The 16,557-nt window shown below is 30.8% G+C and overlaps 1 protein-coding gene across 1 annotated transcript in view; it reads left to right on the forward strand.

The window, feature by feature from the left end:
* Positions 1-16,557, forward strand: part of LOC134294864 (tetratricopeptide repeat protein 28-like) — a 108,107-nt gene that overhangs the window by 69,476 nt on the left and 22,074 nt on the right. Inside the window, exons 13-19 of the mRNA XM_062966640.1 lie at positions 598-602; positions 1,356-1,512; positions 2,344-2,605; positions 3,985-4,162; positions 8,623-8,793; positions 11,597-12,257; positions 15,877-16,001. Of these exons, the coding sequence (XP_062822710.1) occupies positions 598-602; positions 1,356-1,512; positions 2,344-2,605; positions 3,985-4,162; positions 8,623-8,793; positions 11,597-12,257; positions 15,877-16,001 (1,559 nt within the window). The remainder of the gene's footprint in view (positions 1-597; positions 603-1,355; positions 1,513-2,343; positions 2,606-3,984; positions 4,163-8,622; positions 8,794-11,596; positions 12,258-15,876; positions 16,002-16,557) is intronic.

A 16,557-nucleotide genomic window follows, 5' to 3' on the forward strand; every position in this document is an offset into this window, starting at 1 on the left:
AATCCACTTGGTTTCAAATTCAGACCTTAAATACGAATGAATTTACATATATTTGTTTGTTCCGCAATAACCCCTATATATCTTTAACGGATCAGGACCAAATTTGGTCCAGATGTTGCAGCATACGTTACCCGTCCATTTTAGGTCATGTTCCAGGTCAGGGGGATGCAACATTTGCTGACGTATCTACATCTCCTGATTACACTTTTATGTAATTCAGACATCAGGTGATTCCAAAGATCAAATGTTCTATTTCTTACCATTTGATTTTTAAGCTCTTTTAAATGATTATTATATTACTGAATTTTAAAAGCAGATCTTAAAGCAAACTCTTTTAAAATATAGGTTTCATCTTATAAGAACTATTAATCTCATTTATTTATTGTTTCCTTTTTCCTATCTTTTATATATTCTTTGAATATATATATATATGTATTCTTACTAAAGCTATAATCAATCAATGAATACTAAGCTGATCTTCCTTAGTGTCTGTTCTTGATTGTTTTCCTAATGTTAAATGTAATGTATTTTTCTAAGTAAAACTAAAAAATATAATTCAAAATAAGTTCTTCTAAAATGCCTGCTATTTACACGTAGTTTCCGTAAGATGGCGCTCTAATACTGCATCAATTAAATGTCCTGAGATGTATTTACACATTATAGTTTTATTATTTTATTATAGATAATATTTTGTATTATCATTATTATTATTATACTGCATCAATTAAATGTCCTGAGATGTATTTACACATCCCGATCAATATATTGACTCATCCAGTCCATCATACCCTGCCAGTTTGACCTAGGTACTTCTGTAAACAGAAGCAGAATCAACAAACAAAGTAAACATTATTTTATTACAAAGTAAACATTATTTTATTATAGATAATATTTTGTATTATCATTATTATTATTATACTGCATCAATTAAATGTCCTGAGATGTATTTACACATCCCGATCAATATATTGACTCATCCAGTTCATCATACCCTGCCAGTTTGACCTAGGTACTTCTGTAAACAGAAGCAGAATCAACAAAGTAAACATTATTTTATTATAGATAATATTTTGTATTATCATTATTATTATTATACTGCATCAATTAAATGTCCTGAGATGTATTTACACATCCCGATCGATATATTGACTCATCCAGTTCATCATACCCTGCCAGTTTGACCTAGGTACTTCTGTAAACAGAAGCAGAATCAACAAACAAAGTAAACATTATTTTATTACAAAGTAAACATTATTTTATTATAGATAATATTTTGTATTATTATTATTATACTGCATCAATTAAATGTCCTGAGATGTATTTACACATCCCGATCGATATATTGACTCATCCAGTTCATCATACCCTGCCAGTTTGACCTAGGTACTTCTGTAAACAGAAGCAGAATCAACAAACAAAGTAAACATTCTACTATGCCAAGGGGAGAAATCGATAGGTATATTCCTTGTGGAAATATACAGAACACAGCTTTTCAGCATCTTTTGAACCAAGGTAAATTAGAATCTTTAATTTTCATCTTAATTAGAAAATTAATATTATATTTTTCCAATTGCCCTCACACAGATATTGATTATAGTCTAAATTAAAATTATTGGGGGTCACATAAAGCCAAAATCCACTTGGTTTCAAATTCAGACCTTAAATACAAATGCATCTGTACATATATTTGTTTGTTCCGCAATAACCCCTATATATCTTTAACGGATCGGGACCAAATTTGGTCCAGATATTGATTATAGTCTAAATTAAAATTATTGGGGTCACATAAATCCAAAATCCACTTGGTTTCAAATTAAGACCCTAAATACAAATGCATCTGTACATATATTTGTTTGTTCCACACTAACCCCTATATATCTTTAAAGGACCGGGACCAAATTTGGTCCAGTTATTGATTATAGTCTAAATTAAAATTATTGGGGTCACATAAATCCAAAATCCACTTGGTTTCAAATTCAGACCTTAAATACGAATGAATTTACATATATTTGTTTGTTCCGCAATAACCCCTATATATCTTTAAAGGACCGGGACCAAATTTGGTCCAGATATTGATTATAGTCTAAATTAAAATTATTGGGGTCACATAAATCCAAAATCCACTTGGTTTCAAATTCAGACCTTAAATACGAATTAATCTGTACGTATATTTGTTTGTTCCGCAATAACCCCTATATATCTTTAACGGATCGGGACCAAATTTGGTCCAGATATTGATTATGGTCTAAATTAAAATTATTGGGGTCACTTAAGTCCAAACTCCACTCTGTTTGGGATCGGGACCCCAGAAATGATTCGATCTTGTGCCTTTTTTTGGTTCAGGGATCCTGAAGTTCAACGCCTGCTTCCTGGAGGAGGAAGGGGAGGAGCTTCCGGAAGGCCGCGCCCCTTCCTCCTCCACGTTGGAGCAGCTCATCGCCGGCGCCCGGAAGGAACTCGGAGTGGACGCCAGACCGTCCTTCGCGCAGCGGTCAGTCGATACAGAGAGCGAGTCGGAAATGGGCAGCCGACCTTCCACCCCGATGGCGACCTCTGACCCCAATGACTTCCTCCGGATGGTCAGCCGGAACAACCTCCTCAACAGGTCAGATCAGTAAAATTATTTTCCTTATATAATTACCTTATATTATTATTATTATTATTATTATTATTATTATTATTATTATTAGTTTTGTTAAATTATTAATAATTATATTGTTAATTTTATTATATTATTTTGAGGTTATTATTATAATATGGTATTGTTATATATTTGTTTTGTATTATTAAATCTTTATTTTGTATTATTAAACTAACCAATTATGTCATATTTTTATTTTTATATTTATTATTATTATTATATTATTATTTTGTAATTATTATTATGTCATATTATTATTTTATTTTTATTATAGATTATATTTTGTATTATTGTTATTGTATTATTATTTTGTAATATTTTATTTTTATTATTTTATTATTATAGATAATATTTTCTATGATTATTATTTTTGTATTATTATTATTGTATTATTATTTTGTAATTATTATGTTGTAATATTATTATATTGTTATTATTTTATTGTTATAGAAAATATTTTCTATGATTATTATTGTAATATTTTCTATGATTATTATTATTGTATTATTATTATTTTGTAATTATTATGTTGTAATATTATTATATTGTTATTATTTTATTATTATAGAAAATATTTTCTATGATTATTATTGTAATATTTTCTATGATTATTATTATTGTATTATTATTTTGTAATTATTATGTTGTAATATTATTATATTGTTATTATTTTATTATTATAGAAAATATTTTCTATGATTATTATTGTAATATTTTCTATGATTATTATTATTGTATTATTATTATTATTTTGTAATTATGATGTAATATTATTATAGTTTTATTATTTTATTATAGATCATATTTTGTATTATCATTATTATTTTGTAATTATGTTGTAATCTATTTTTATTATTTTACTGTTATTATATATAATATTTTGTATTATTTTTGTTGTATTATTATTTTGTAATATTATATTTTTATTATTTTATTATTATAGATAATATTTTCTATGATTATTATTATTGTATTATTATTATTTTGTAATTATTATGTTGTAATATTATTATATTATTATTTTATTATTATAGAAAATGTTTTCTATGATTATTATTGTATTATTATTATTGTATTATTATAGTTTTATTATTTTATTATAGATAATATTTTGTATTATTATCATTATTATTTTGTAATTATGTTGTAATATATTTTTATTATTTTACTGTTATTATAGATAATATTTTGTATTATTTTTATTGTATTATTATTTTGTAATATTATATTTTTATTATTATTTTATTATAGATAATATTTTCTATGATTATTAATTTTGTATTATATTATTATTATTATTATTATTATTATTATTATTATTATTAATAATTGTTTTCCTGCAGGAATGGCCAGAGCCTGAGCAGCCTTTGCAGCAGCAGCAGCAGCAGCAACAGCAGCAGCCCCGTCTGTCCGTCAAAGGAAGGGGCGGGAACTTCCTCTCTGCCCCGCAGGAACCCGTCTGGCCCCAAGGTCCCGCCCCTCCGCGCTCTCTATGATCTCCTCATCGCCCCCATGGAAGGGGTACGTCTGCCAATCATCACCCTAGGATCAGAATATAATAATAATAATATAATAATAATTTTATATAATAATATATATATATAATATAATAATATAAATATTTATATAATATTTATATAATATTGTTATGTATATAATAACATAACAATAATAGTTATATAATATAATATTACAATAATAATATATTAATTATAATATTAAAGTAATATAACAGTGATATGATAATATAGTAATATCAAATAATATATGTTATTATAATATTATAATTATAATATTATAATTATAATATAATATATTATAATATATTATCTCTTTATTATTTTATTATGATAATTATGTAGTAATATAATATATATATGCTATAATTATGTAATAATATAATGTAATAATAATATAGTAATATCAAATAATATATTATATGTTATTGTAATATATTATCTCTTTATTATTTTATTATCAATATTAATATCAATATTATTATTGATATTAATATTTTGTATTATCATTATTATTATTTATTATAATACAATTATTATTATTATATTATTATAATATATTATAATAATTATTATAATTATAATTATATTATATATTATAATATTATATTATAATATATTATAATATATTATAATATAATTATATTATATATTATAATACAATAATAATAATACAATAATCATAGAAAATATTTTCTATAATAATAAAATAACAACAATATAATAATATTACAACATAATAATTACAAAATAATAATAATAATAATAATACAATAATAATAATACAAAAATAATAATCATAGAAAATAATAAAAACATAATATTACAAAATAATAATACAATAATAATAATACAAAATATAATCTATAATAAAAATAAAATGATAAAAATAAAATAATAATATGACATAATAATTACAAAATAATAATATAATAATAATAATAAATAAATATTATCAATATATTTATTATCAATATTAATATCAATATTATTATTACATTATATTATTACATAATTATAGCATATATATTATATGTTATTATAATATATTATCTCTTTATTATTTTATTATGATAATTATGTAATAATATAATGTAATAATAATATAGTAATATCAAATAATATATGTTATTATAATATATTATCTCTTTATTATTTTATTATGATAATTATGTAATAATATAATATATATGCTATAATTATGTAATATATAATGTAATAATAATATAGTATCTCTTTATTTTATTATGATAATTATGTAATAATATAATGTAATAATAATATAGTAATATCAAATAATATATGTTATTATAATATATTATCTCTTTATTATTTTATTATGATAATTATGTAATAATATAATATATATGCTATAATTATGTAATATATAATGTAATAATAATATAGTATCTCTTTATTATTTTATTATGATAATTATGTAATAATATAATGTAATAATAATATAGTAATATCAAATAATATATGTTATTGTAATATATTATCTCTTTATTTTATTATGATAATTATGTAATAATATAATGTAATAATAATATAGTAATATCAAATAATATATTATATGTTATTATAATATATTATCTCTTTATTATTTTATTATGATAATTATGAAATAATATATATGCTATAATTATGTAATAATATAATGTAATAATAATATAGTAATATCAAATAATATATTATATGTTATTATATTATCTCTTTATTATTTTATTATGATAATTATGTAATAATATAATATATATGCTATAATAATGTAATAATAATATAGTAATATCAAATAATATATGTTATTATAATATATTATCTCTTTATTATTTTATTATGATAATTATGTAATAATATAATATATATGCTATATAGTATAATATAATAATTTGTATAATATAAATACAGTATATTACATAATAATATAATAATATAATAAAATATAATATTTAATATTACAATAATGTAAATTATATAATATAATAATTTGTATAATATTTAAATAATTTATTATTATTATATAGAAATATATTGTATTAACTATTATTAACTATTAACTATTGTATTGTAATATTATATGATATTATAGTATTATATAATAATATAATATATTCTACTATTTTATATTATATAATTTTATTATAGCATATTATTATATTATTGTATTATATGATATTATGGTATAATATTTAAATAATATATTATTATTATTTAGCAATATATTGTATTAAATATTATTAACTATTGTATTATTATATTATATGATATTATTATATAGTAATATAATATATTCTACTATTTTATATTATATAATTTTATTATAGCATATTATTGTATTGTATTATATGATATTATTATGGTATAATATTTAAATAATATATTGTTATTATATAGAAATATATTGTATTAACTATTATTAACTATTGTATTGTAATATTATATGATATTATTATATAGTAATATAATATATTCTACTATTTTATATTATATAATTTTATTATAGCATATTATTATATTATTGTATTATATGATATTATGGTATAATATTTAAATAATATATTATTATTATTTAGCAATATATTGTATTAAATATTATTAACTATTGTATTATTATATTATATGATATTATTATATAGTAATATAATATATTCTACTATTTTATATTATATAATTTTATTATAGCATATTATTGTATTGTATTATATGATATTATTATGGTATAATATTTAAATAATATATTATTATTATATAGAAATATATTGTATTAACTATTATTAACTATTGTATTGTAATATTATATGATATTATTATATAGTAATATAATATATTCTACTATTTTATATTATATAATTTTATTATAGCATATTATCATATAATACAATATAATAATATGTTAATCTAATAATATTATTATGGTATAATATTTAAATAATATTATTATTTAGCAATATATTGTATTAACTATTAACTATTGTATTATTATATGATATTATAGTATTATATAATAATATAATCTACTATTTTATATCATTATATTATAATTTTATTATAGCATATTATTATAATATTGTATTATATGATATTATGGTATAATATTTAAATAATATATTATTATGATTTAGCAATATATTGTATTAAATATTAACTATTGTATTATTATATTATATTATAGTATTACATAGTAATATAATATATTCTACTATTTTATATTATATAATTTTATTATAGCATATTATTATATTGTATTATATGATATTATTATGGTATAATATTTAAATAATATATTATTATTATTTAGCAATATATTGTATTAAATATTAACTATTGTATTATTATATTATAGTATTATATAATAATATAATCTACTATTTTATATCATATTATAATTTTATTATAGCATATTATTATATTGTATTATATGATATTATTATGGTATAATATTTAAATAATATATTATTATTATTTAGCAATATATTGTATTAAATATTAACTATTGTATTATTATATTATAGTATTATATAATAATATAATCTACTATTTTATATATTATAATTTTATTATAGCATATTATTATATTGTATTATATGATATTATTATGGTATAATATTTAAATAATATATTATTATTATTTAGCAATATATTGTATTAAATATTAACTATTGTATTATTATATTATAGTATTATATAATAATATAATCTACTATTTTATATATTATAATTTTATTATAGCATATTATTATAATATTGTATTATATGATATTATGGTATAATATTTAAATAATATATTATTATTATTTAGCAATATATTGTATTATTAACTATTAACTATTGTATTATTATATTATATGATATTATAGTATTATATAATGTATTAAATATTAACTATTGTATTATTATGTTATATTATAGTATTATATAATAATATAATCTACTATTTTATATCATTATATTATAATTTTATTATAGCATATTATTATATTATTGTATTATATGATATTATGGTATAATATTTAAATAATATATTATTATTATTTAGCAATATATTGTATTATTAACTATTAACTATTGTATTATTATATTATATGATATTATAGTATTATATAATGTATTAAATATTAACTATTGTATTATATTATATTATATTATAGTATTATATAATAATATAATCTACTATTTTATATCATTATATTATAATTTTATGATAGCATATTATTATAATATTACCATATTATAAGATAATATTTATATTATAATTTTATCGTAGCATATTATTATTTTAATATCTTATTATAATAATATTGTGATATTATTGATATGTTATTATAGCATAGCATTATATTATGATAATATCATATTATTATATTATAATGGTATTATATTATTATAACATTATTTTATTTTATATTTTAATATTATTTATTATTTATTGTTGTTGTTGTTTACCTGTTGTTTATCGTCCAGGGCCTGATGCCGTCTTGCGGTCAGTTCCAGCGACACTTGACCCTTGTCCTGGAGGGCGACCTCTTCCTGGTGCCCTTTGCCCTCCTGAAAGGAAGTGCTTCTAACGAGTTCCTCTACGAGCGCTTCACCCTCATCGCCGTCCCCTCCATCCACGCCCTTACCAACAACAAGGTGAGTTTGTTTATTTGTTTGTTCCGCAAAAACACCTGTTTACCTTTGACGCATTGTTCCCCAATTCAGTCCATGGCTGCGTTATAGTCCAACTTAAAATTTGAGGCATCTTTCGGGCCTGAATTCCATTCCGTTTAGGATTGAGACCCCAAAAATGAATCCATCTGTACGTTTGTTTGTACCCCAAAAATTCCTATAAGTCTTTAATGGATCGGGACCAAATTTGATCCATACATGCGGTATAGTCCAACTTAAAATTTGAGTCATCTTTCGGGCCCGAACTCCATTCTGTTTAGGATTGAGATCCCAAAAATGAATCCATCTGTAGGTTTGTTTGTACCCCAAAAATTCCTATAAGTCTTTAATGGATCGGGACCAAATTTGATCCATACATGCGGTATAGTCCAACTTAAAATTTGAGTCATCTTTCGGGCCCGAACTCCATTCTGTTTAGGATTGAGATCCCAAAAATGAATCCATCTGTAGGTTTGTTTGTACCCCAAAAATTCCTATAAGTCTTTAATGGATCGGGACCAAATTTGATCCATACATGCGGTATAGTCCAACTTAAAATTTGAGGCATCTTTCGGGCCCGAACTCCATTCTGTTTAGGATTGAGATCCCAAAAATGAATCCATCTGTAGGTTTGTTTGTACCCCAAAAATTCCTATAAGTCTTTAATGGATCGGGACCAAATTTGATCCATACATGCGGTATAGTCCAACTTAAAATTTGAGTCATCTTTCGGGCCCGAACTCCATTCTGTTTAGGATTGAGATCCCAAAAATGAATCCATCTGTAGGTTTGTTTGTACCCCAAAAATTCCTATAAGTCTTTAATGGATCGGGACCAAATTTGATCCATACATGCGGTATAGTCCAACTTAAAATTTGAGGCATCTTTCGGGCCTGAATTCCATTCTGTTTAGGATTGAGATCCCAAAAACGAATCCATCTGTACATTTGTTTGTACCCCAACAATTCCTATAAGTCTTTAATGGATCGGGACCAAATTTGATCCATACATGCGGTATAGTCCAACTTAAAATTTGAGTCATCTTTCGGGCCCGAACTCCATTCCGTTTAGGATTGAGACCCCAAAAATGAATCCATCTGTACGTTTGTTTGTACCCCAAAAATTCCTATAAGTCTTTAATGGATCGGGACCAAATTTGGTCCATTTATTGTCTATTGTCTAATTTAAAATTGGTGGTGTCTTTTGAGTACATTTGGAATTAGAACCCGAAAAATGAATGTACATACATTTGTTTGTACCCTGAAAAATCCTATAAGTCATTGAGGGATCGGGACCAAATTAAGTCCAGGTATTGCTTATAGTCTAACTTAAAATTATTGGGGTCACTTAAGTTCAAATTCCACTCTGTTTGGAATCAGGACCCCAAAAACGAATCAAGGTGTACATATATTTGTTTGTTCTGCAATCCGGACATATATTTGTTTGTACCCCAAAAACTCCAATAAGTCTTTGAAGGATCGGGATCAAATTAAGTCCAATAATTAAAATTATTGGGGTCACTTAAGTCTTTGGAGTATATAGAATCCCCCAAAATGAATAAAATCTGTACGTATATTTGTTTGTTCCCCAAGAATTCCTATAAATCTTTAATGGATTGGGACCAAATTTGGTCCATATATTTGTTATCGTCTGAATTAAAATTATTGACGTCACTTAAGTCCAAAGTCTACTCAATTTAGAATCAGGACTCCAAAAATTAATAAATATGTACAAATGACTCGATCTGTATGTAAATTTGTTTGTACCCCAAAAAATCCTACATGTCTTTAAAGGATCGGGACCAAATTTGGTCCGTAGATTGTCTGTAGTCTAAATTAAAGTTATTGGCGTCTTTGGAGTAAGTAGCTCACTTGGTTTGGGATAGGGACCCCGAAAATGACGTAATCTCCACAAAATAACTTGATCTGTATGTAAATTTGTTTGTACCCCAAAAAGTCCTACAAGTCTTTAAAGGATCGGGACCAAATTTGACCCATAGATTGTTTATAGTCCAAATTAAAATTATTGCCGTCTTTGGAGTAGATAGCCCACTCGGTTTGGTATAAGGACAGCGAAAATGACTCAATCTCCCCAAAATGACTGGATCTGTAAGTAAATTTGTTTGTACCCCCAAAAATCCTACAAGTCTTTAAAGGATCGGGACCAAATTTGCTCTACATATTGTCTATAGTCTAAATTAAAATTATTGGGGTCACTTAAGTCCGAATTCCACCTGATTTCGAATTAGAACCCTCATGAATCCCTTTGTATGTAAATTTGTTTGTACCCCAAAAAATCCTATAAGTCTTTAAAGGATCGGGACCAAATTTGACCCATAGATTGTTTATAGGCCAAATTAAAATTATTGGGGTCTTTGGAGTAGATAGCCCACTCGGTTTGGGATAGGGACCCCGAAAATGACTAAATCTCCCCAAAATGACTCGATCTGTAAGTAAATTTGTTTGTACCCCCAAAAATCCTACAAGTCTTTAAAGGATCGGGACCAAATTTGGTCTATATATTGTCTATAGTCTAAATTTAAAATATTGGGGTCACTTAAGTCCGAACTCCACCTGATTTGGAATTAGAACCATCATGAATCCCTTTGTACGTAAATTTGTTTGTACCCCAAAAAATCCTATAAATCTTTAAAGGATCGCGACCAAATTTGACCCATAGATTGTTTATAGTCCAAATTAAAATTATTGGGGTCTTTGGAGTAGATAGCCCACTCGGTTTGGGATAGGGACCCCGAGAAAGACTCAATCTCCCCCTTTCTCTCCCGCAGAAGGCGGCCCCACCGCCGTGCTCCCCATCGTCCGTGCTGGTGGTGGCCAATCCGTCCCTCCCGCCGTCCGTGCGGACGCAGTGGCTGTGGGGCCCGATGCCGGCGGCCGAGGCGGAGGCGCTGACCGTGGCCGAGACCCTGGGCTGCCCGGCGCTGACCGGCGCGGCCGCCACGAAGGAGCGCGTCACGGCCGCCATGCCCGCCGCCGAGTGCCTCCACTTTGCGACTCACGTATCTTGGAAACTCTCCGCCGTTGTCCTGGCCCCGGAGGGCGGGGAGGGCGCCGAGGGCGAGGTCCCGACGCACGACTTCCTGCTGACGGCGGCCGACGTCCTGGCGCTGAGGCTGCGGGCCAAGCTGGTGGTGCTGGGCTGCTGGCCGGAGTCGCCCGCCGGACAACTGACCGCCGACGGGCTGGTCGCCCTCAGCCGGGCCTTCCTGGCCGCCGGGGCCCAGTGCGTCCTCGTCCAGCTCTGGCCCGTCCCCGCCGAGGCCTCCGCCGCCTTCGCCGCCGGATTCTACGGGGCCCTGGCCGGGGGTGGAGTGGCCCGCGGAGGAGGAGGAGGGGGTGGAGTGGCCGTCAGCGCCGCCCTGGTCGAGGGCATCAAGGCCGTCCAGCGGAGGCAGACCAAGGGGAGCGACCACCCGGCACAGTGGGCAGGTAATCGTTTATCTGTGTATGGGGTGGAGTGGCCCACGGCCGGGGTGGAGTGGCCTCCACACTGTTTCGATCTTCCTGCCATGTAATCAGAATGTCACTCCAGATAATAATAATAATAATAATAATAATAATAATAATGATAATCTAATTATATATGTATATATATGTATACGGGGTGGAGTGGCCCGCAGCGGGGGTGGAGTGGCCTCCACACTGTTTCGATCTTCCTGCCATGTAATCGGAATGTCACTCCAGATAATCATCATCATCGAATATATATGTATATGGGGTGGAGTGGCCCGCAGCGGGGGTGGAGTGGCCTCCACACTGTTTCGATCTTCCTGCCATGTAATGGGAATGTCACTCCAGATAATAATAATAATAATAATAATAATAATAATAATGATAATCTAATTATATATGTATATATATGTATACGGGGTGGAGTGGCCCGCAGCGGGGGTGGAGTGGCCTCCACACTGTTTCGATCTTCCTGCCATGTAATGGGAAAGTCACTCCAGATAATAATAATAATAATAATAATAATGATAATGATAATCTAATTATATATGTATATATATGTATACGGGGTGGAGTGGCCCGCAGCGGGGGTGGAGTGGCCTCCACACTGTTTCGATCTTCCTGCCATGTAATGGGAATGTCACTCCAGATAATAATAATAATAATAATAATAATGATAATGATAATCTAATTATATATGTATATATATGTATACGGGGTGGAGTGGCCCGCAGCGGGGGTGGAGTGGCCTCCACACTGTTTCGATCTTCCTGCCATGTAATGGGAAAGTCACTCCAGATAATAATAATAATAATAATAATAATGATAATGATAATCTAATTATATATGTATATATATGTATACGGGGTGGAGTGGCCCGCAGCGGGGGTGGAGTGGCCTCCACACTGTTTCGATCTTCCTGCCATGTAATGGGAATGTCACTCCAGATAATCATCATGATCGAATATATATGTATATGGGGTGGAGTGGCCCGCAGCGGGGGTGGAGTGGCCTCCACACTGTTTCGATCTTCCTGCCATGTAATCGGAATGAAACTCCAGATAATAATAATAATAATAATAATAATAATAATGATAATCTAATTATATATGTATATATATGTATACGGGGTGGAGTGGCCCGCAGCGGGGGTGGAGTGGCCTCCACACTGTTTCGATCTTCCTGCCATGTAATGGGAATGTCACTCCAGATAATCATCATCATCGAATATATATGTATATGGGGTGGAGTGGCCCGCAGCGGGGGTGGAGTGGCCTCCACACTGTTTCGATCTTCCTGCCATGTAATGGGAATGTCACTCCAGATAATCATCATCATCGAATATATATGTATATGGGGTGGAGTGGCCCGCAGCGGGGGTGGAGTGGCCTCCACACTGTTTTGATCTTCCTGCCATGTAATGGGAATGTCACTCCAGATAATCATCATCATCTAATATATATGTATATGGGGTGGAGTGGCCCGCTGCGGGGGTGGAGTGGCCTCCACACTGTTTCGATCTTCCTGCCATGTAATGGGAATGTCACTCCAGATAATCATCATCATCTAATATATATGTATACGGGGTGGAGTGGCCCGCAGCGGGGGTGGAGTGGCCTCCACACTGTTTCGATCTTCCTGCCATGTAATGAGAATGTCACTCCAGATAATCATCATCATCTAATATATATGTATATGGGGTGGAGTGGCCCGCTGCGGGGGTGGAGTGGCCTCCACACTGTTTCGATCTTCCTGCCATGTAATGGGAATGTCACTCCAGATAATCATCATCATCTAATATATATGTATATGGGGTGGAGTGGCCCGCTGCGGGGGTGGAGTGGCCTCCACACTGTTTCGATCTTCCTGCCATGTAATGAGAATGTCACTCCAGATAATCATCATCATCTAATATATATGTATATGGGGTGGAGTGGCCCGCTGCGGGGGTGGAGTGGCCTCCACACTGTTTCGATCTTCCTGCCATGTAATGAGAATGTCACTCCAGATAATCATCATCATCTAATATATATGTATATGGGGTGGAGTGGCCCGCTGCGGGGGTGGAGTGGCCTCCACACTGTTTCGATCTTCCTGCCATGTAATGAGAATGTCACTCCAGATAATCATCATCATCTAATATATATGTATATGGGGTGGAGTGGCCCGCTGCAGGGGTGGAGTGGCCTCCACACTGTTTCGATCTTCCTGCCATGTAATGGGAATGTCACTCCAGATAATCATCATCATCTAATATATATGTATATGGGGTGGAGTGGCCCGCTGCGGGGGTGGAGTGGCCTCCACACTGTTTCGATCTTCCTGCCATGTAATGGGAATGTCACTCCAGATAATCATCATCATCTAATATATATGTATATGGGGTGGAGTGGCCCGCTGCAGGGGTGGAGTGGCCTCCACACTGTTTCGATCTTCCTGCCATGTAATGGGAATGTCACTCCAGATAATCATCATCATCTAATATATATGTATATGGGGTGGAGTGGCCCGCTGCAGGGGTGGAGTGGCCTCCACACTGTTTCGATCTTCCTGCCATGTAATGGGAATGTCACTCCAGATAATCATCATCATCTAATATATATGTATATGGGGTGGAGTGGCCCGCAGCGGGGGTGGAGTGGCCTCCATACTGTTTCGATCTTCCTGCCATGTAATGGGAATGTCACTCCAGATAATCATCATCATCTAATATATATGTATACGGGGTGGAGTGGCCCGCAGCGGGGGTGGAGTGGCCTCCACACTGTTTCGATCTTCCTGCCATGTAATGGGAATGTCACTCCAGATAATCATCATCATCTAATATATATGTATATGGGGTGGAGTGGCCCGCAGCGGGGGTGGAGTGGCCTCCACACAATTTCCACCTTCTGGCTACACATTATCTGTCTCTCCATTTTGGTGGGGGTGGAGTGACCTCCAGATTGGGCAGGTCAGTCTCGATAGATAATATATTGGCTGGGGTGGAGTGGCCCATACTGTGGGTGGAGTGACCTCCATAAGGGGCTAGGAAGGGAAGGGACCAACCGATTGACTGCACAATAGACAAGTCAGTCCTGATAGATAATAAAAGTATATTGGTGGGGGTGGAGTGGCCAGCGGTGGGTAGAGTGGCCTCCAGTAAAGGACCCAGCCACACAATGTAGTTCAGTCCAGATAATAATAATAATAATATTAATAATAATAAAGGTGTGAGGTGAAGTCCAGATAGATAATAATAATGTATTGGTGGGAGGTGGAGTGTCCCCCAGCAGGGGTGAAGTGGCCAAGGGTATCAAGGCTGTTCAGAGGAGGACAAATGAGGAAGAGTAACCACCCGGCTGCACGATGGGCAGGCAATAATGAATAATAATTACATATATTGATGGGAGCAGAGTGGCCAAAGGGGTGGAGTGGCCACTCCACCCCACCAATATACAAATAATAGATGAATTGATGGATAGATAAATAGGTATCAATTGTAGATTGATTGATTGATTGATTGAATAGATAGATAGATGAAGGGATATGTGAGGATATAACCATAGACTTGTTTTGTTTATTGTTGTTTGTTTGTTTGTTTGTTTGTTGTTGACAGGCTTCACCCTGATTGGGCGTGACGTGAAGCTGAGCAGCCCCTCGTCCCTGATTGGCCAGGCCTTGAGGGAGATCCTGCAGCACCCGGACAGGGCCCGCGACGCCCTGAGGGTCCTCCTCCACCTGGTGAGTAAGGGGGAAAGTGGCCATTGGGGTGGAGTGGCCTCGAAGCAGGACTCGAAATAAATGAGGGCCCTGCTCCCAAATGGAGTGGAGTTTGGGGTTAAGTGACCCCAATAATTTTAACTTAGACTATAATCAATATCTGGACCAAATTTGGTCCCGATTCCTCAACGACTTATGGGAGTTTTTGCGGTACAAACAAATATACAAATACAAATAAATATACATACAAATAGATTAATTTTTGGGGTCCTTATTCAAACCAAGTGGAGTTTGGGGTCAAGTGACCCCAATAATTTTAACTTAGACTATAATTAATATCTGGACCAAATCTGGTCCCGATCCCACAAAGACTTATAGGAGTCTTTGTGGTACAAACAAATATACAAATACAAATAAATATACATACAAATAGATTAATTTTTGGGGTCCTTATGCTAAACAGAGTGGAGTTTGGGGTCAAGTGACCCCAATAATTTTAACTTAGACTATAATTAATATCTGGACCAAATCTGGTCCCGATCCCACAAAGACTTATAGGAGTCTTTGTGGTACAAAC

Source organism: Anolis carolinensis, unplaced genomic scaffold (genome assembly GCF_035594765.1).
Source record: "Anolis carolinensis isolate JA03-04 unplaced genomic scaffold, rAnoCar3.1.pri scaffold_26, whole genome shotgun sequence".
Lineage (NCBI taxonomy): Eukaryota > Metazoa > Chordata > Lepidosauria > Squamata > Dactyloidae > Anolis > Anolis carolinensis.